The 21,022-nt window shown below is 38.7% G+C and overlaps 1 protein-coding gene across 1 annotated transcript in view; it reads right to left on the bottom strand.

Moving 5' to 3' along the window:
- The window catches only part of CPQ (carboxypeptidase Q), a 134,518-nt gene that overhangs the window by 18,289 nt on the left and 95,207 nt on the right, over positions 1-21,022 (bottom strand). The window contains exon 6 of the mRNA XM_009703855.1: positions 12,129-12,330. Coding sequence (XP_009702157.1) covers positions 12,129-12,330 — 202 coding nt within the window. The remainder of the gene's footprint in view (positions 1-12,128; positions 12,331-21,022) is intronic.

Genomic DNA, 21,022 nt, shown 5'->3' with positions numbered 1-21,022 from the left:
TAGGATCAATGCTTTTAATGTCAGGCACAAAAGCACCGTGATCTCCAGATGCTACTCCTGCTGCACGACGAAAGAAATAACCATGTCTCTGGGTTCATAATGGAAAGAAAAGAGAGCTAATGCACTTAAATTGCAGCAGGAAAGATTTAGGTTAGATACTAGAAAAACCTCCCTAAGCACTAAGAATAGCAGTGGGACAGACTGGTTGGTCTATAATGTTCCCATTATAGTAAGTCTTCAAGAACAGCACAAACAAATGCGAAAGAAATGACACTAGTGTTAGCAAGACCATGTTGAAATGGAGGATGTTTAGAGGCTCTCTGGAGACCTCCTTGCCAGCTCTGTGGTTCCTTGAAATCTCATCTGTTTGTATGCATTTCCAAAATGGCTCCTTAACAGACTACAGATCTTCTTTCTTTGGTGCTTGACTTGACCCATGGCTACAGCCAAGTTTGGCCTGTGAGGCAGAGGGAAATTCAGGATCGCTATTCCAAGGGAACCTTGCATGCAGCATTAAACTAGACATCAAACTTCTGGAGTAACCTTGTTGCATTTTACGAGCAGTCTAGAAATAAGAACTTTACATCAGAAAAATAGCCCGCTCCTAAATATTTCACATGAACTGCAATGCATGTGTGTGTGTAAAACAGCACTAAATGTCCTTCCTCTAGAAGTTTCCCAGTTAGGAAGAACAAGGCATACAAATTTTTGAAAATCACTTGTGTGACTTCACCGCTGCTAAGTTTGGTTTTCGTTTCTTTGCTTCTGCCTGCTCAGAGAAGGGCAACCGAGCACTGATGTTCCTCAGCCTGCTTCCAGCACCTTCCACTGTGCTTTGCTTGTTGTTGCTGTGGGTTTGGATTTGGGGAGCAGAGGAAGCAGGCAAGCAATCCAGACAATCCTTCTTTAGGTAAAACCACTTTACTTTATAATTCTTCACAATAACCTCTGTCCTCAGATAATTTTAGTTTTCGTGTCTCGTATCGCTAATTTACTTTTGTAAGTCGCTTCCAGTATCTTCCAGCCGGTGAGGTGTCTGCATGTTACACACCCCTGAGGGAATTCGGGATAGCTGTAAAATGCCAACACTCTAAACCCTCATGTCTGTGCTTGTAGGGATGGAGAATCTACCTGTTGAGAAATCAAGCTGCTCAACTTCTTTCCCCTCCACAATGCCACATTAATGGTTTTCAACTGCTTCCAATTTTAAAATCCATAAACATTTTTTAACACATGGATATTCCCAACGGACAACAGATGGATAATCAAGCCCACTGACAACAAATTTGCTCTCTTCTTAGCAACAGATGAAGTTGTACACTTTCAGGAGTAACCCACAATCCCTCGCGAGTCTGGAGACCACAATCTGAAAATTCCTGCTTTCAGCTATTTCTTTACTTTAGTTTTCTTTAAAAACAGCAGCAACAACTACAAAAATTCTGCTGTCCCAGAAGGTCATTGCTCAGGTTTAATATAGTTAATAGAACTGAACTGTTTTAAAATCCAGTTTAGCCAGTTAAGCAACAGGAAAGGTGCCCATTTTCTTTGGTGGATTTCCAAGCCCTATGTGGTGATTGAGACAGCACTCTGTCACAGGCACTGCAAGCAGTCAAGAGCTGTGGACAGACTGGTCCTGATGGATAATAATTCTTAATTAGGTTTTCTGGCTCTTTGGATGGAGAGTTTGAATAAACTGTTGCTCATATTGAGGTGCACGCTTTGTCCTGGCAGACAGATTTGATTATGCGTCCCTAAAATACATTTGTAGGAAGCTCTTTCCACATACGCTGCTATTTTCTTTACACACATCCACAACATCTGATCAGGTAAAGCTGCTCTTGTGCTAAATAAATGCAAGGTCTGATGATTCCAGCAGAAGACAAACCAGATTAATTAGGAAGGTATTGAAGACTCCTTCCTCTTTATTGCACCTTACAGACAAAAAGTAGCTCCTCAGCACCCCTCAGGTAACTGCTATCATCAGGGAAACTGAGGAAGCATAAATTGTTCAGTGATGATGGCAGCTGATGTCAGAGCTGGAACAGTTAACACCATATCTTCTCTCTTGCATTCCTACGCAGCCCACAATGTGGGCTGAATTGACTGGAATTATCATATGAAAATACATATAATGTCACTGGAAAGAGACTGGGGAAAAAATTGGTGCTCAACAAATTCTGCTCTTCTGAAATTCAGTAGCACTGTAGACCAAAACTGTGGAATCAGTTTTGAAGACAAACAGTTAGAAGGGTTCCCATTCTGAAGTTTATAAATGTTAACGATGTCCTGGAGAGACTGCCACTGAAATAATTTTGAACTTTCTCCTTTGAGGAAGATGTTTCTATAAATGATTTTCTGAGATTTTTATTCGTTCAGTTAGGTCTGCTATCAAAAGCATTCTTCAGAAGACTCAGACATTTACACCTAAAATGTCACCTGCAAATGAAAGCATGCTGTGTTTGCTGCTTAAGGAAGGGATGAGTTTTCTGAGTAATATCTAAAGCTCTGTCACTGAAAAGTTTTCTGATCCAGGATCAAGAACATACATGGTTCAAACCTTTAATGTGCCCTGCACAGTCAGTCAAGATGTTTTTACAGCCCGCTTTCCATGTAAAACTTTTAGATTGCTTGGGAAAAAATGCTGTGGAAGTGCTATATTATTTGCTATATTAGCTATAACGAGTAACAAAAGAATAAGAAGAAAGTAATCGCCATGGTTTAAAGTAACTCTCAGGTCTCTGCCTGGCAGCAAAGTTGGGGAGAAGGGAGAAGAGGTACTACTCATGGTATAGCAAGATGAAATCAGGGATTGTTGAAGTAAATGGGGCAAATACAAATTAATGGTACTGGATGAGTTGCATGAGGGAGCTGGTCAACGCCACTGAGAGGTTGCTTTCTATCATCTTGGAAAAGTTGTTGCAATCAGGGGAAGTCCCCAATAACTGAAAAAAGGCAAATACTATGCCTGTTGTAAAATAAAAAGCAGCAGGATCCAGAGAACTATAAGCTAACCTTAGTCGCCAGGAAAATTAGGGACTGGAGGGGTGGAATAAAAGTGGGTGGAAAACTGACTGGACTGCCGGGCTCGAATGGTAGCCACCAAGTGTGAGGTCTAACTGGTGGCTGGTTATGAGTGGTTTGACCCTTAGGTGTCAATGCCAAGCCAGTACCCTTTGCATCTGCAGCAACGGCCCAGATGACAGGGATGGCCAGCATCTTCATTAAATTTGGGGAAGGAGCAGTTGTGCATGCTGGAAGGCAGAGCTGCTGTTCAGAGAGCTCAAATCCTGGAGTGGCCTGACAAGGACCTCAGAAAATTCAGGAAAGACAAAACCAAAAAGTGCTGTTCTGGAACAGAACGACCCACCACAACAATATGGGCTGGAGGTGCACTAGCAAGGTAGCAGCTCTGCAGAACAGGACCTGCAGGTTCCTGCTGGACACGAGGCACCAGCAAGACCTTGTGGCAATGAAGGTAACATATGGGCTACATTAGCAATAGGGGAACCAACAGGTCCAAGGAAGTGATTTTTTTAAAATATTGCATCTTCTTTTGAGACTCCAGTACAAGAAAGGTGTGGACAAAGTGGACAGAGTGGACTCACATTAACATAATCACCCCGGCCAGATGATCAGCTTGTTGTCATCATTCTTTATCATTCCAATAGCAATTACATCAGCTGTGTTTTGTTGTAATTTTAAACTTGATTCCAAACCACCAATGGAAACTCTGAATAGTTGAGGATGTACCAAGCCCTGAAGAATCCTATTAGAAACACTCATCATATGACTTCATACAGGAAACTACTTGGAGAGCTGCAAGCCAGATCTTAATCCATTTAACCTGTGTCCCTCCCATCAAGAGCAGCTTACGCGTGGCCTTCCTGGAATGCTACTGAATGGTTTATTTTTTGTTTAGTTTTTAATACTGATGCCACTACAGTTTGTTTTCCAGGAATGAAATCCACAACTCCACAGATATTTCTGCTGTTGTTCCTAACAGCCATTCTGGATCATTACACATTTGGTGAGAAATCTCCCAACATTTCCACACTATGAATGTGTCTTATTTTTCATACAGTCAAATTCCAAAGAGGTAAAAAAAAAAAAAAAGTGGAGAGAATCACATTTAATTTTCACACTTTTCCATTAGCGAGTACTTTTCACCTCCAACTTCCTCCAACTTCCTTACAGAACACAAATTAACCCCTTCTTTTTTTTTCTATTTACTCTATTATTTGCCTGAGTTTCAGTGAGGTCGGGGACAGCTCTAGCAATAAGGCTTAACCAACTTATACTTCCAAAGGGCATATTTAACATGTTAACACTGAACTCTGTGTGTTAATGTAGGACACTTGGGTTTTTAGGATCAACAAATGGCAAATGCTTTGATATGAAAAAGAATATTCCCACCCACAGAAACAGAATTCAGCTTTCCTACGCAGCAAACAATAGAGAATTAATATGCCTCTCAGAAGCACAGCCAGAACAAAAACAACCACACCCCAAATCCAAATGAGATTCTCAGTTAGACATTTTCAGTGTTTCTTTTCTGAGACAGAGCATATTCTCTTATTAACAAGGTGAGTGGCAGGAGCAAATTTATTGACAATTTTTGAAACATTTAGGAATTTCGTGTGCTTACAGAAGGAACCTATTTAATAACAGGGTCTTTTATGCCAATCCTCCTCATGTCATTTTTTGAAGAGTAAGTGTCTAAAAGTAAGGAAAAAATTCAACCTTACTGACATTCACAGAAGGAACAGTGACAAAATATCTTTAAGAGAAAGAAGCCCACTAGCCAAAAAGTGCAAGAACCATTAGAATTTTTGATTTTATTTGAAACACCTTAATTTAAGTTTTCATTACTAGATTAATGAGCTTATTTAGTATTTGCACAGTGTTGAATGCACTAGAACAATTTTACTTCTTCCAGGATTCTAAAAGCCAACCAGAATGTCAGTGTTTCAAACTAATTTATTGTACTATTCATATAAGATTATTTTAAAGCTGCCTTGCCTCAGTTTTTTGAAAGATAAATTTAAGTGCTAAGTAATACCAGCTGCTTAACCCACGTGCTATAATTCTTAGCTTGTGACCACCAAGAAAACTTTGTCAAATAAACTGCATCATAGATACTGAAGAAAGGAGAGTAACTAGAAATAAAATAAGAAATTCAAGCTGTTCAGCAATGTATGATAGAGTTTTGCAAATATTTTTGGTTTCACAGTTCAAATTTCCTCTGAGATTGTCAAGTTAACAATAGTTCTATTTTTTAATTGTAATTAGTATGATCTAAACGTTGTACAAATCAAAGACAAGAGCTTTTGATATTCAAAAAGCTAGTCTTTGAAATGGGTGAGGCTTAAATAGGGAAGGAGGCATTTCATTATGGAAAATGCTTGTAAGATTTCCTGGCAGATTCACATATGTTTTAAGGCCAGCAAGACCCATTACCATCTAATCACACCTTCTGAATAACACATGGCAAAGAACCTCACCTTGTATCTACTGCATCAAGCCCATTCCTCCTGCTTGAATTACCCTTTACTCTTTGAAGGACACCCAAGTCTTGTTTTATACATTCAAAATGACGGAGAATTCACCAAATCTGCAAGGTGCTTCTGTAGCTCCCTAACCTTACTGGAAGAAGGTGTTTGCTTTCTTCCACTTTGAATTTGTTCAGACTGAATTGCTAACGGACTATTTTTTAAAACAAGGGAGAAAAGTGCTGTAATTAGAAAAATTGTTTCCCAGCCTAATACGTATGCTGTAGAGTCATCACTTAACATAGTTTTGCATAAATGGGAAGAGATTTAACATCTCCCATTTCCCACTGTAAGGTATGGTTTCTAGACTTTCAAGTCTTCCTGCAGTTCTTTTGTGATCTTGCTCTCACTAAAATGTCACTGAGTGAAGTAAAACCACTTAGTACTACCTGCTAGTAATTGCAGCATTCGCTCTTGATTGTATCAACCTTTCTCTTCTTAGTATTTCTATCAGTCTCTAATAAATTACCCTTAAAACATATTACTGAACAGTGGGAGTTCATAGTTAAGGCAGACTTCAGAATGTTCATTCAGAAGTTGTCAAAATAAGTGTGAATGAGCAGTTTTCAAGTATTTGCTACAATCACGAATTATTTTGCCCCAAAGATGACACATTATTTTTGACTTCACATGACTGCCCTGTGCCCTTGCATTAGAAATGTTCATGCTCTAATGAGAAATATATTACAGAAGCCCTCTTAAAGCTACCAGTAACATTTGCATCCAGGCACTGTGCCTAATCACCCACCTCCATCCCTCTCTCCAACAGTACTATCCCAGCTGAATATTTGCATGATCTGTGTATAGTCTACGTGAAACAAAAAACCTTGCACTTCTGATGCTTCCTGTTCATTATTAGAAGTAGCCCAATACTCCAACATGCCAAAACAAGACTCTAGTCCAAGCAGAATAAAAGTGGAAAGAACTGTACATGAAGTATAATCAAGCTTGTCTGGTAGCCAAATAGCACAACTAATAAGAAAACATACCATAATTTACAGACTAATTCTTTCATTAAATGATTAGTCTTAAAGACTTTATTAACTTTATTAAAAGCAGAAAAGGTCATATGAAAGGTTAATATAACTGAGATATTATGTTAAACTATGAGCCTTTTAAGGTATCCACCTTCATAAAAAGTTGCAGCATATTAAATTTATTTAATTACTTTAGAGTAATTTCTAATTTCAAAAGCCTATTTTTACAGAACAATGATAAATTAGAGTATAGATGAATTATTTTACAGATTAATACACACAGTTCTTTCTGCAATCAAGACTTTAAAAGGCTCTAATAGCTGCAGCACTTATAGTATGTTCTTTAAGTGCCAAGCAATTATAATTGTTCTCTTAGCACACTGGTTTAATTTAATACCTCCCAAGTTGCAGAAAATATGACTTCTGCAGTGGAACACACTGATTCACCTTTTTCTTTTTTTATTAATGCTATTTAAAAGGAAAGGAATGACCTGGAAAAAGTAATACAATATTGCTAACTATCATACAACAGTGCTGGTGTATCTCAGGCTTATTGAGATCAAGACTCAGACAAGACATAGGTTTACATCATAAGCCCCTTACCCCTTATTTCCACAAAATAATAAATCAGGTCCATAGTGGCCGGTGTTGGCAGTGTGCTTCAACACATGTCTAGAACAGTGGGAACCCAGCAAGTACAAAAATGAAGCACCTGTGGAGTAACTAAAATTATCTAAGTACTTATAATATTATGCATAAAGCTAGTTCTGTGAGTAGCGTTCAGGACTTTTGTCCATTTTTTCACTCCACAAGTGATCAGGAGACATTTCACTTGTGTTAGTCACTCAGCTGAGTAACTGGAGCTCTCCACGTGGTACCCTATGCTAAACATCTCAGATAACAAATCACACAAATGCTGCGTATTAAAGTGAAGAAGTTAAGTTTAGTGTCTATTTTTAAGGAAACCTTTTTCTCTCTCCCTCATCTTGTAGGTAGGTCTTTGTCAAGTGCAACACCCTATCACCCATGTACAATCAAGGCAAAGGTTTTTCGTCATTGGCCTAAGAAGTCCTAGACTATGTGAGTCTGATTTTTCTCTTTTTCTTTACGGTTTTTATTCTTCTGGCAATAAAAAGAAGCTTAGGAACTGGATCTAAAGAGTCTGCCCAAGTCTGTGGACAGTACAAAACCGGTACACTCAGGGGCAATGCTTCATGCATCACAGTGAAGTATCACTTCCTGACAGTGGTACAGCTGAGAGTGAAGAGAGGTTACTCACTTATAATTTGGGAAATAGAGAGTTTACCCAATTCTTCATGCCCAGCTGGCAAGCACAACTCAGGGAACTTTCCCATTACACCACTTTCCCAAACACAACCCTGGCTGACACCGAGGAGAGGAGCAGGCTTGGCTCAAGCACACCAGCAGGCTTACACTGGCGTTTAGTGCTACAAGAGATGATGGGGACGGAGGGACAAGGGGGCAGCATGCTCTGGAAAAGGGGTGGAACTGAAGGATTTAATCTCTTACATAGTAAGAAAGGAACTCGTGCATGTGAAAGTCTGGTGTCTAAGGTCAAAATACATCTTATTTTTGATTAAGGTAATAAAGAAGCACTATGAAAATATAAAAATGAGAGAAATGATATATGACAGTATTTGTTTGCCACCTCTGAGAAAATGACTAATAGATTGGGTTAGCAATGAATTTTTGATTTCTGAAGAAACATTAAAGTTAGATGAACTACTGCTTTATTAGTTTCTGGAAGAATAATTCCTCCTCTTGCGTAATGTAGCAAAAAAGCAAGACACCATCACTGTGGAGACAGAGAGACACAAAGAACCATCAACGTTCAGAGTGACATAGTAAAAAGGAGTTTCACCTTTAGGTCACTGGTTGAATTTTAAATAGAGGAATTGCCACATGTCTCTGGGGAGTTGTTTGATGTACTGGGTCAGCTCGATCTCAAATGCAGCTTAGTTCCTAACAGACAAGTGTTCCCATCACAAGCACTGCAGCCACAGATAACCTCCGTGATGAGCCTGGCAGAAAGGAGCATCCTTGAACCAGCTCTCCTGGAAATACTGTCACAATACCCTTCCTTCTGCAAAAATAGGAGAGCATCCATTTTCTTTTCCCCTAACACCTAAAGCTGAACTAATGTTCACTGGATACCATGATACAAATATAATCACTTCATTCCCCCTTTTCAGTTTCTGAAGGTTTGCAGGGAAGGCTGACTCAGACTCGGTGCTATTACCTCAGGAACTGGTCTAAATCATGTCCGAGGCATCCTTGTGAGCATCAAATACCTTGCTTTTTCAACAAAAATACCTGAGCACTGGTCTAGCAAGGCTTACTTAATGTTTTTTTAACCCTTCCAGACACTGAAGAAGCCTGTTGTGAAAAAGCATGCAAAGAAACCAAACAAATAAACCCAACCAACCTATCTCCCCACCTATATTTGCAAATTCTGGTCGAACTTGATTAGGACTTAGTGTTGGAGAGGAATAGCTTTATGTACCACAGTTTAGATGTATCCCTAACTAAAAACAAATACATAATTGAGCCCTTAAAAAGAAAACTGAGGAAGATAATTGCATAATTAATAACGGAGCAGTCTTAGGACCAATGGTCACCTCAAACTGTAAAACCACAGCATAAAATACGACACCACAAAACCCCCATTTCCTTTGATTTATGCTTCATGAAAAAGCAAAACAAATGTTACACAAATATTTTCAGTAGCTGAAAACTGGCTATCACTAGAAAAACACAGCTACAGACATTCCTCATTGCTGGACTGAACTGTTCTCAAAATAATCCAATGTAAAGGCCACTGACAGAAACATTTCTGATACTCTGCACTCACAAAGCATTAAACTGTTGTGTTTGGTGCAGATCACCTTGTTTATGCTTTAGAGGTATTAGTTAAGCTCCAGTCTATGGTTTGCAAAGCACTCTGAACTCTCCTGGCCGCTCTCATCCTAAAATCTCAGAATAGTCACCACTATTTTCTTGCAAATATGTTTAACACTACAAACAACATTTCATTGCATGTCCATTAAAAATAAACATGCTGGAAATAGCAGAGAGTAAGGAGCCAGAGACACTTCGCCTGTCTCAGGAGCAGCTATGAACAGCTCTGAAAAACACATGTACTGTTGCCTTCTGTGGATCTTTCAGACCAAAAGGAGCAGAAGGGGCAGAATTTTAATAGCATCTAAAAAGGCAAATTCAAGCATCTATTTAACACCAAAAAGGAGAAAAATAATAGAGAAATGATGTCAGAAACCATTCGTATTGTTCAAGAAGTACACCATTTTTTCTCTCACAGTTGCAGAAACAGAGCCACCAAATGTATTTTCAAGAAAATATTTAAATAAAATTGATGAAGTGTCAACACTTGACTGCTTGTTCAAATTGGACAAAATTATAAAAGCTGTTACAGTGTGTTCAATTTGTTCCAATGTTATCATATACCATAAGGGCTCATTCGAGCAGTGAAAGCACTGCAGACAAGGCATGAAGATTACAAGATGTCTTAGACTTCTCCCTGGTACAGCATGAAATACAATCTAAAGCAGCCGAAATTCTTTTATTGGAGCTAATTCCATCCCACCAGGTCTCGATGGGGAAAAAAAGAATCACTGTTCCTTTATCCTGCAAGAACACTTTGTTATTTGCTTAATGGGAAGTTAAATGAACCAAAGCTTCAGACAGCAAAAACCCCACCATCAATTAATGTGCCAAATTTTTAATAGGAAAGCAAATCAGATTTATTTAAAAGCTGAGGTCTCGGTTCTGGTGTATTTATATTTTCCCAAGGTCAAGCTTAGAGTTTATGATATTTTTCGTAGTTTACACTGAGGAGCACAGATGCCTATGGGAGAGGGAGGGCTCCTGTTCCTGCCCTACTCCTGCTGAGTGTACTTTACCCATGTAGCCCAGGTGACTAATCAAGAGGACCATGGCAAGCTGTAGCTGTTTATGCTTCAGGTGCACCTCAGCTGATGAAAAGTGGTGTATAATAGCTCAGTGCACACTGCCATCACAAGCACCACTCATATTATCAACTGAAAACAAGGTATTTGAATGTTAAATTTTTCTGTCTTCTTCCATAATCTGTCGCACTTAGATGGGAAGCACAATGGAAGTCCCTGAGGACCATCTGTAATGCTCCCAACACCTTAGCTAGGAAATAATTCTGATACGTTTGCATTTTCTAAAACACAGGCTGGGTGCTGAGTTCTCATATTCCAGCTACAACACAGACATGTTGGTCTGAAATTCTGGAGCAGGTATCTTTGCATGGGTGCTTCCAAGCTGTGGAGGATGATGTGTGGCTACAGCCTCTCAGCAGTGCTTATGGTCTCTCAACTCAACTTGGCACATGGTCCTAACACTGCATCCGCAGAGCGTAGGAACCCAAGCGCACACTCATGTCACAGCTGTATGACATTGCACTGAACAGCTTGCACCTCACCTGAATAGCAGCACACGAGCTGAAGATGAATCCCTAGCTGTTTAACAATATCTGTTCATCCATACTTCTTGCCCAGCATAGATACTTTGCTTTGAAAATTAGACATCCATATATTTATTGAGGCAGGCAGCTTTATAGTATCTTTGTACATCCCAGGTGAGTGAGAAGCAAAGGGTTCTGATGATAAATAAGAAGCATATATTCCATGACCCACTGCGTCTTGTAAAAGCCCAGGTAAAAAACAAGGCAGTTAATAAAATATTAAGAGATTCTAAGTATATAGTAGCTACTAGTAAAACTAGCATGAGAAATGTGCCAGCCTACTTCAGTCATAAAACATTGGAGAAAGAGAACCTTAAAATTTTAAAACTGATCATAATCTTTTAAATATCAGTGGCATGAAACTTTTCTTTCTACTATTATTGAAGCGTGGAAACTACCATGGAAATTCACTAAGGCTTCGCCCAGGCTGGCCTCTAATTGGGACTCCTGTGCTCTGCAAGTGCCCATGCTAGTGTGGGGTCTCCTGCACGGGGGGACTGCCAGTGGTGGGTCTCTCTCACAGCTTGCAAACCTCTTTGCCAACAAGCTGCTCCTCACTGGGAGCCAGATACAATACTCCAAACAACCCCCTAAGCCACTTCGAACTTCGTAGAATTTTACCCCTTTAGTACACCTCAATGCCCCATAACCTTTTAAATGTCACACCTCAAAAACATTGTTTCTTCAGCATACAAAACAGGGAGAAAAAGCCTCGTATTTCAAAGTTGAAAGAATAATAATAAAAAAAAATTTGTTCTGCATTGGAGAATTTTCCTCTGCCTTAGTTTGCTATTTATAAACCACCAGTCTGGGATTAATTATTATAAATCCTTAAAGCCGAAAAGAAGATTTTAGGCATGTTATGCTATGTATAAACTATACCATTATTAAACTCCAGCTCAAATGCACTTTATGTCCTATTTCTGTTGGTCACCTTTTAACATTTCCGCATTTTACCTATGGTAAATTTTACTCCTTGAGAGAAAGCATTTCTTACTATTTTCAAAACACCAGACCACCCATCCAATGTGCCACTGCACAGGAGGAGTGGTGTGACCTGTAAAGCATGCTCACCGGGCACCCCGTCTCTCATCCAGTAATTGATGTCCGTTCCATCTGCATCATCGTAAACATCTGTAACATTGATGGGCTGCAGAAGGGTCATGACCTCTTTCACAATGTCCCGAGCTTTAGCACTGCCAGTAAAACCCAGTCCAGATGGCTTGAAGGTGCCTTCATCAGACTCCATGACGATATCAAAGTTGGAGATGTTTTCCTAAACACGTAAGGAAAGAAGATGTTGTTTCATTATTACTATTTTAACTGGCACCATATACGGGATTCTGGATGTCAGTGTGAGCATACCATAACAAATTTGTTTAAGAAGCAGAGAAATGCTTCCTGTGATTGTGTGTATATAAGCATAAATGAAGGGAACTAATCTTTGTGTATGAAAATGCTGAAACAGTTCAAGTTCAGTTCTGAGGCATCAATATTCTGTAGGAGCCACAATATGGCTGGTCTGCTGTCCCCAAATACTTGCTTTAAGATTTCGGAATTGCCGCCTAGAAAGGTAGGTGATTACCACCACAAGTTTTCACTTGCCGCTCTCACTTTCTTCTCAGACCTGAAACTCAGAAATTCTGTTTCAGAGGGGAGGGTACGCAGTCTAGTTGGCTTTAAAATTAGATGTGTTCAAAGCTTGCTTAGACTGTGAAAGACATCCCATTTAGAAAATCTCTGCCTCTTCAGAACCACATTATTTTCAATATACCATGTATTCAACTCTGACTTCAGTTGGGGACTGAAATGCCAAGGTTCCTCCTGACCTGAAGGAATAACGTCTGTTTTAAGGGAAGTTTGTTAAAGGAAGCTTCCAAGGTTAAGTCCTTACAGAAAACATGAAATTTTAAGATTTTGTGTACAACCGGCATAATAACATTTACTTGTAGTGTGCCCTTGGAAGATTCTTTTTAGCTAAAAGAACAAAAATTAGCAACCAGAGCCATTTATTTGCTTCCCATACACTCAGAACACTCAGTCACAAAGGTTTAATTGGAATAAAATACTTAGGGACTTTATGTGAAGGAAAGTCTCACTCTTTTTGAGAGGCATGTAACATTTTTTGCAAAATAAAACAGTTTATGACCAGGTGTCAGGCAGAAAATAGCTGTACTTCAGACTATCTTGAATGTGACTAAGAGAACTTACTGCAGGTTTAACTCCTGTGCCCAGATCTCATTCTAGAATTTTATGGCTGTCATGGGTTATTACAAGAAAATTGTTACAAGAGATATGTGATAGCGGTGAGTAACAGATCCATGTCATTAACAGCTTACATAAGCCTACAATTCAGTAAAGAATTCTTTCACATTTGCCTGGGTATAAAACCAAATATGAACTACAGGTGGCTGTGAATGTGATATTCACATAAGTTTTCAGAAGTTCTTTATAGAATTTGCCAAGAACTGTGTTTTACACTCTACTTTCCCAAAACTTCTCTCTTTTAAGTGAAACAAGTTCTAACATAGCAGAGGTATTCACTTCTAACTTAGAAATATATACAGTGGTTAAAAAAAATGAATAAAAAAATCTTTACGTATGGTGAAGTAACTATAAAAGTTATAATACCTTAAAATAACCAATCTACCTATCCACCCATCCAACTACTGAAAATCAAAGTAGAAATAACCAACGTTGTCACCAAATTTTTATACAATGAAAAAAACCTTCAGTTTATAAAAGATTAAATGTAAAGAATTAGGATACATGGGGTGTCTAGGCCTATCACCAAATGCAGTATTACAGGTCATGAGCTTCAACACGAAATCATGATTCATAGACTCTCTAAACATAGTGGGAGAGAAGCAGGCCAAGAAAAGCACGCTACGTGGTAAAAGGGACCAAGGATGCTCCAAAGTCACAGCTACAATGGAAAGAATGCCTCAAAATGTAAATCTTTATATCACAAGCCCAAGGAGCAAGACTTAGGGAACACAATACACATTTTGGTCTGCTGGTGAATTGCCAGCGAAAGCTAACTTAATTATAGTGAGCCCTGCATAAATACCATGATAGAAATCATTCAGAAATGGCCTCTTTGTCTGAGTCTTTGAAGCAGGACTTCTGCTCATTTTTAGAGAAGATGCAATGAGTAGGAGCAATAAGGCAAGTGGAAGGGACTATTCAGGGCAGCGAGGTGAGAAGAGCGAGTGCAGGAACAGCATGGATAACAAGAAGAAATCTCACCTACCACTGCAAAGAACAGAATTCCTAAGTTCCGAAACTGCTAGTATAGCAGCATTACTGCAGTCTTCAGCTGTGCTTTCTCATATAAATGTTTGCATGTGTTTTCAATATGAAACTGAGAAAACAAACCACCCACAATACATTACACCATATTCTTGCTCTGTAAGAAAGCTGTTCAGTTCTGAGAATGTGCTGAAGTGGCACGAAAACAGGACCCCCTGGAGAGAGAAACTAGACTGACTGGGGACAAAAAAGAAATAGGTCGCAACTACTTGAAGTACCATGTATCCTTTAGAAAGCTTTTTCCCTATTTTGTCCACTAGAAGATAGGATTACTTATAAAACTATTCACTGCAGAGTTTTTAAGTTGCAATCTTAAAAAGAAAAGGTGTTAGGCCGGTTTCATCATGCCCACTTTTGTACACATATATTGGCATTTCTACTTACACAGAAAGAAATACGCACTGGAAAAGGTGCTACAGGAAAGATGCTCTGTTGTCCTTTGTCCTCTATGGTGCAGCAATAACTGCCACTTCGCAAAGTGGGGTGAGAGCATACATTGCTCTCTTGACTAGGGGAGCAGCACAACAAGCCAATAAGATTTCATAAAATCACTGCAGGCTCAGCTGTTTCCTTCATTTTTCCTCATAGTGAATGTATCATTCAAATCAGCATTTGAAACTCAGTACGCAATTTTTTTCAGAAAGTAATCCCATTTGCTGCATCTTGACACTGTGCCACTTCTTTTAGCACACACCAGAAAATTAAAAATTGTTGGTGTAACCTGCTGCCTAATTCTCTGAACATCAGAATAGATTTTTACCCTTTATCTTGCTATGACTCGCTCACAGAAGAGGTCACCTCTCTTCATCTTATCATGTTTACCTCTTCAACTGAATTTTTAAATGAAACATTACAATAAATGCTGCATGAGAAAATTGGCTCTTGTTATTTTCATTGAATACGCAAATAGGCACAATCCTTGCCAATACTTCTCCTATTTTTAATTTCTTTAATTCCTTTAATTTCTGTTTTCTCTATAAACAATCTGTTTTTATCCCTGTTAAGCAAAACTAAAAATGTAAGTGCTTCTCATTTCTAAAGCAAACATTCGAAAACATGAAATTACAGTCAAATCTTTTCAATTAAGAAAACAAACTTGTCATACGCATGACTGGTACTTCTATTGGTAGGAAACACGTCCCATCTAGCATAGGCACTGGCAATCCCAAGCAGATACACTCTATAGGTAGCTACTTATTCAGTCAAAATCCCAAATTAATTCTTACCAAATGTTAAACTAGACTCCAACACCTCATGACTAACCTACTGAGTCACTGATGGCAATTCCTCTTATCCAGCTAAAGCAGTGAGATACCTGAAAGGATAAGGGAGGGAAGAGCTGTCCTAAAAGCTTTCAGTAATTTGGGGCTATTTAAAATAGAGTGTTATTACTTGTCCAATAGCTCATTTACTGGTTTTCTTTTCCATTCCACTACGAAAAATCACCACTTTACAGGGAAAATACTAAAGTCTGTAATGGCAAAGCACTGTCCTTGACTAATGGTTGATTTGTTCCACTGATAAGGACATCAGTTAATCTGACAGTACATTTTTAGCTTTCCATTATTGATTTACACTTAATTTTAGGAAATACCAACACTTGTATTCTTATATTCTAGTATTTGACTCGGAGCAGTTGGGATCCAAGTGTAGCATGGCAACAACCATGTTGCAGAACTTATGGTAAAATGATGATCATCCTACTTGTGGTACTAAAAGCATGTTTAAATCAACACCCAGCTTTGTTAGACTGGCAAGCAAGACTACAGGAAAAACAAGAGAAAACACTGGAAACACCTAAGTGCATGTGACAGCTAGAAAAGAAAAAAAAATAATTTATCCCCTAAGTATTTAATAATATATAAACATGGTGTAGTGTAATTTTGAGTTGCTGTTTAGAATCAAGATTATTTAATGAAACAAAACAGCATAAATGGGAACTAAAGAAAGAACACCAGAACAGCCGTTAGGAACCAGAGATGTGCCAGGATCAAGGCATAATAACCACCAGCCACAAGCGTGATCATACCACTCACACTCTTTTTGAATGAAGACAGGGAAAATCAGGAACACTGTGAGTTACAAATTTTTGCAAATTACCCCATCATTATATGGGAGAAAGCTGCTGTAAAGCTGAAGATTAGCACAATTTTTGATAGATGACAAGGTATGAATAAGGCTCATACTTTTGTTAAAAGATGAAATATTTTTCTGTCACATTCTGTGGGAGGGCAGTCTGTAAAAAAGTCCACAGATTTTATGGCTTGTTCTCTATCAGAGTGATGGAGTTCTGACCTCTGAGAAGCCAATGACAAAAGTCCCAGTAACTTCAACAGCCCTGGAGCAGGATTTGGTCATGTACTTACTAGCATTTCACTCAGTAAAAACATACTACTGGCGTGTCTCGCCTTGCACAATACCACTACTGTTTCCCTCCTCAACCACGTGCCAGCACTCACAGAGATGACCATTCAGTATTGTAAGTTCTCTGGGATGATAGACAAGAAAAAACAGACAGTTCTGAAGACAGCAGCAGGCGAAGGTATGCATTAGATTACCTGAAGCCTTGTCTTGGGAGGTTTTCTCTTTGACAAAGAGGCATATTAAAGAGAAGCCCTCTTCCTGGAAAATGTTTCATAACTTAAGCCCTCTTACTGCTCAAATACAAGGGTATCAAAACACTGTCTATGATGCTGAATAACTGTCCTTTTTTGAAAGGTTTTCGGTTTTTATTTGAAAATAGGCAACAATGCCAAAATTGAAAATTGTGGTTTGCATCTTTCAAACAAAGATGATTTTTACTCCTTCAGTAAGGAAATGAGTACTTTTGTAGCTTTCAATAAAAGACAGCTGAAAATAAATTGGCAACACCTTAGAAATTATACATACATACATCGTTAATATTTCCTGGGTTTATGCAGAATGCTTTTAGGTTTTCATCTGGGTAAGAAGTGAAATGTTAAAATGAAGTCAATGAGGAGAAAGTTCATCACGGTGAGACAACAAGAGGTGACAATTTTCTGTGTCTTGCACAGCTGCAGGGAGTTTGGCTAGAAGGAGCCCAGCTTACTTACAGCAGAACATCCCAAAGCACCAAGGACCTATGGTCCAGTGCATCCGCCTGGAGTATGAACGCAGAGCAGCTATCCTCAGAAGATGTCTCCACCAGTTCACATGTTTCATATGGCAGCTCTGCTACTCACATGGGGGAAAGGGAGGAAAGATGCAAAGATAACAGTTCTCCTAACACTAGATGTGTATGAAATTTGCCCGCATGAAATAAAGACTAGGTGGCCAGGAGACATGCTGTCATGACTGATTCTGGATCTTCCTTGCTTCAGGGAGGATAACAAATCAACCCAGTTTTGTGTTTTAGCAAAACCTGGCTTTCTCTGCAGCTTTCACTAGGAATGTTACACTTCAGTATTAAGAATTAGTAATTCCAACTGACCTAGAACCAGTGTGAAATAAAATTGTATAATTATGCTAGCTTTACTGTGCTTAATACAATCAAGGGTGCTACTGGTCATTAACTGTGATTCTGGAGAGTACAGTGCAATTATTGTCTTTCTGTAGTTTCGTAACCGAACATTTCTCTCTTTATGCATCTCTCTCATTTCTCAATGAAAGGAACCAACAGGACACCAGTAGTCAAAACAGCACTGATTTTACAGAACTTTTGATTACAGAGAACATTTCTCGAGAACAGTCAATAGGCAAATGGTCAACATATTTCGCTGGGATAAAAGAACCCGCATTAAAGCCCTTGATGTGTCAAATTAGACACAAATCCATGTCTCACGTTTCACCAGAGTACTTGGTACCTTGGGAAATAAGCAGGATGTTGAAATACATAAGTTTTCTGAAAACTGTGGTTTTCAGGAGCCAATATTTTCTGGGGAAGAATCATTTCACTTGAAAGTGACAAGAAATTTTTTGGATATTTGCTTCTTAGAGAAAGGAACTGATTAGCAAATCACAGGAGAAACCTCATGTAAGCATCAACAAAGAGTACTTAAATTAGCAACAATGAGATACCAGCATTTCAGAAAGTTCTGTTTTCATGCAGACCCAGTTTGGGCAAAATATCAAATCTTCCTGGTAATAAACACAAAAAGGAAACGCATAGTAAACACTGGTGATTGATATTTTTCATAAAGTTAAACCTTTACTAAAAAGTTAAAACAGTGTATGGCATTCGCACCAGAAATTTAGATAAGTACTGTAAACATCATTAACATGGGAATAAAAGCATGAAGAAATATTTCAAGAATGCTTTCTCTAATGCAGTGTGAATTAAATTCATAACACATTAATGCCTCCAATCAGCACAACAGAGTTGCTAAAGTAAATTTGAATGTGGCCTTGGATTTCTTAGTCCTCCAATTACAAAATGTATTTGCTTTCCCAGGAGATGGCATGCAATAATTCTATTCCAAAATAAATACAATCAGCCATTCACAGTCCCTTAATTCAGCTGGGTAACTGTACACAGATCTTCCACAGAAACTAGTCTGAAGTAATAGAAAGGAGGTCAGACACTCATTACATATACTCCTTTCTCCCCTCCTGAAGACAGCGTAAGAGTAACCATACAAAAAACTTAAAAACCCTACTGGAGGGCATTGAGGTACCATTGCTAAAGGTTGCAGGAGAATCTGTTCTGAATAGCTGTAACATGAGGTCCTCCAGAATTACTAAACCATGTTTTTCCTGCTTCTTCCATTCAACTTGGAAAGGAACGCAGCAGTTGCAATGTTTCACATTTTTGAAGTTACTTACTGTATTGCCTGTACGTAAGAGCCCTACTCAGCAACTGAGTCACAGAACACTAAGCTCTGGGCAAAGACTTCAGATGTAGTGTCGAACCCCAAGATCTGGAGCCTGATTTACACTTAGAACCTTTAATTTCATTACTTTTCATCAAGATAAGGAGTCTTTATTGTAAAGGAAAATCAAGCCTTTTCCAGTCTGGCATTAAACCTAATTATTGGCTAACAGTTAAAAGCAGTGAGCACGTGAGCAGGTATCTCCTTTGGGAGCAAAGATGCTTGTTATTTCCCTGGGAGGCTTCTACCCCATGGTTAAAACTGAGCAGATGCTCTGCGATGTACTGGTGGGTGGCAGGTACCCTCACACTAATGGGGGCACTGAAACTGCTAGACAATACTTGGCTTTCAACTCTTGGAAACGTCTTAGAAAAATCATACAAAGGAAACAACAGATAAAGACCATGAGATGCTCTCCAGAATAACACTTGATAAAATGAAAGCACAGTTGCATGAGTAATCTATCTGTCTGAGCTTATTCTGACTGCAGTTGGGCAAATATGCTTCTCCTAAGCACCTATTTAGAGGAGACAGCACTAGACCGAGCTTTTGGTCAACCCAATATGGCAACTCTTACATTCTCATACAGCTCTGAACTGTCAATATGCCCTATTGCTAGTGTTAATAATCAGAAACTATAATACTGGGCTTTACAGAAATACTTGAGTGATATAAATAATGCTATTATGCAGGGATATGAGTTAATTATTGGCACCCTAGTAAAACCACTATGCTGCTGCTATCTCAGTTATTTCTGCAGTAACTTATCCACTTTCTAGCAGTGGCAACATACAATGACAGATGAGGAAGAAAGACCTGAAATTAAATTGAAAGAAATAATAAATAAGCTACCAAAGTAACAGTATTTGTACTTGTCCAGTACTATATTGTCTTCGTTTCTTCTCCCTTGCTACATTTCCACCGACATGAGGAGGGAATTTACAATGTCAAGGAAATCCATGTCTGTCTGTGCTGAATTACTGCATTCATATTTCTAGTTGTTTGTAGTGAACTAAAGTCATAATAAGCCCAGCTATGTAGATGAGTCATACAGGCCAACTTTCATTTAACAAAGCATCTTTAAATACCACTCTTAGTTAACTTGTACTCATTACCATCAGCAAGCAATGTTTGTGCCATATTATCCTAATTGCCAGAAATTTGTGCAAGTAAATCATTAAAAGGTTAAGTTATTTTTCATGCTAAATATAATGTACCGTATTAATCTGCTTTATTTTGTTATTATGAGTAATGCGATGTCCTATAGTCGTATCAATTTGTAATTATGCCAGATCACATGGCAGGGGGGAAACAAGAACAACAAACAACAGACGGATGTCATTTCTGCTTAAATTCTCCATGTAAATTACAAACTCTTGTTAAGTTAGACTGGGGTTTCTTTGCAGAGCATAACATACAGATGGAATCGCATCAGCAGAGCAAAAATTGAGACACATCTTTGTCTCAATTTTTTTAAAAAGTAAAGTAACTAAATATCTTGCAAACAAGAGCTAGCTGGCTTTATATTGCCCTATTTGATCCTTAAGCCTGCTTTTAGATATTACTTCTGAATATAAATTCTAGAGACAACAGTGAAATGAAGACATTTTGGCAAAAGATGAGACGTGCATGAGACAATGTTATGTGTTGCTGACAGCACCACCATATGCTGGAGTTACTCTCAAACACGGAACCCTACGAAGATGATGATACATTTCTCATGAGCGGTGTGCACTAGGCACAGAGCATCCATCCAGCTCCTCCACAACACACTTCTGTACATGAGAAGCATCTCTCTCCTGTGCTATTTATTCCAGAACATTTCAT

The sequence above is a fragment of the Cariama cristata genome, unplaced genomic scaffold, assembly GCF_000690535.1.
Source record: "Cariama cristata isolate BGI_N322 unplaced genomic scaffold, ASM69053v1 scaffold8027, whole genome shotgun sequence".
Taxonomy (NCBI): Eukaryota; Metazoa; Chordata; class Aves; order Cariamiformes; family Cariamidae; genus Cariama; species Cariama cristata.
Note: the sequence above shows the minus strand (reverse complement) of the source record. Positions and strands in the feature narration are given on the sequence as shown.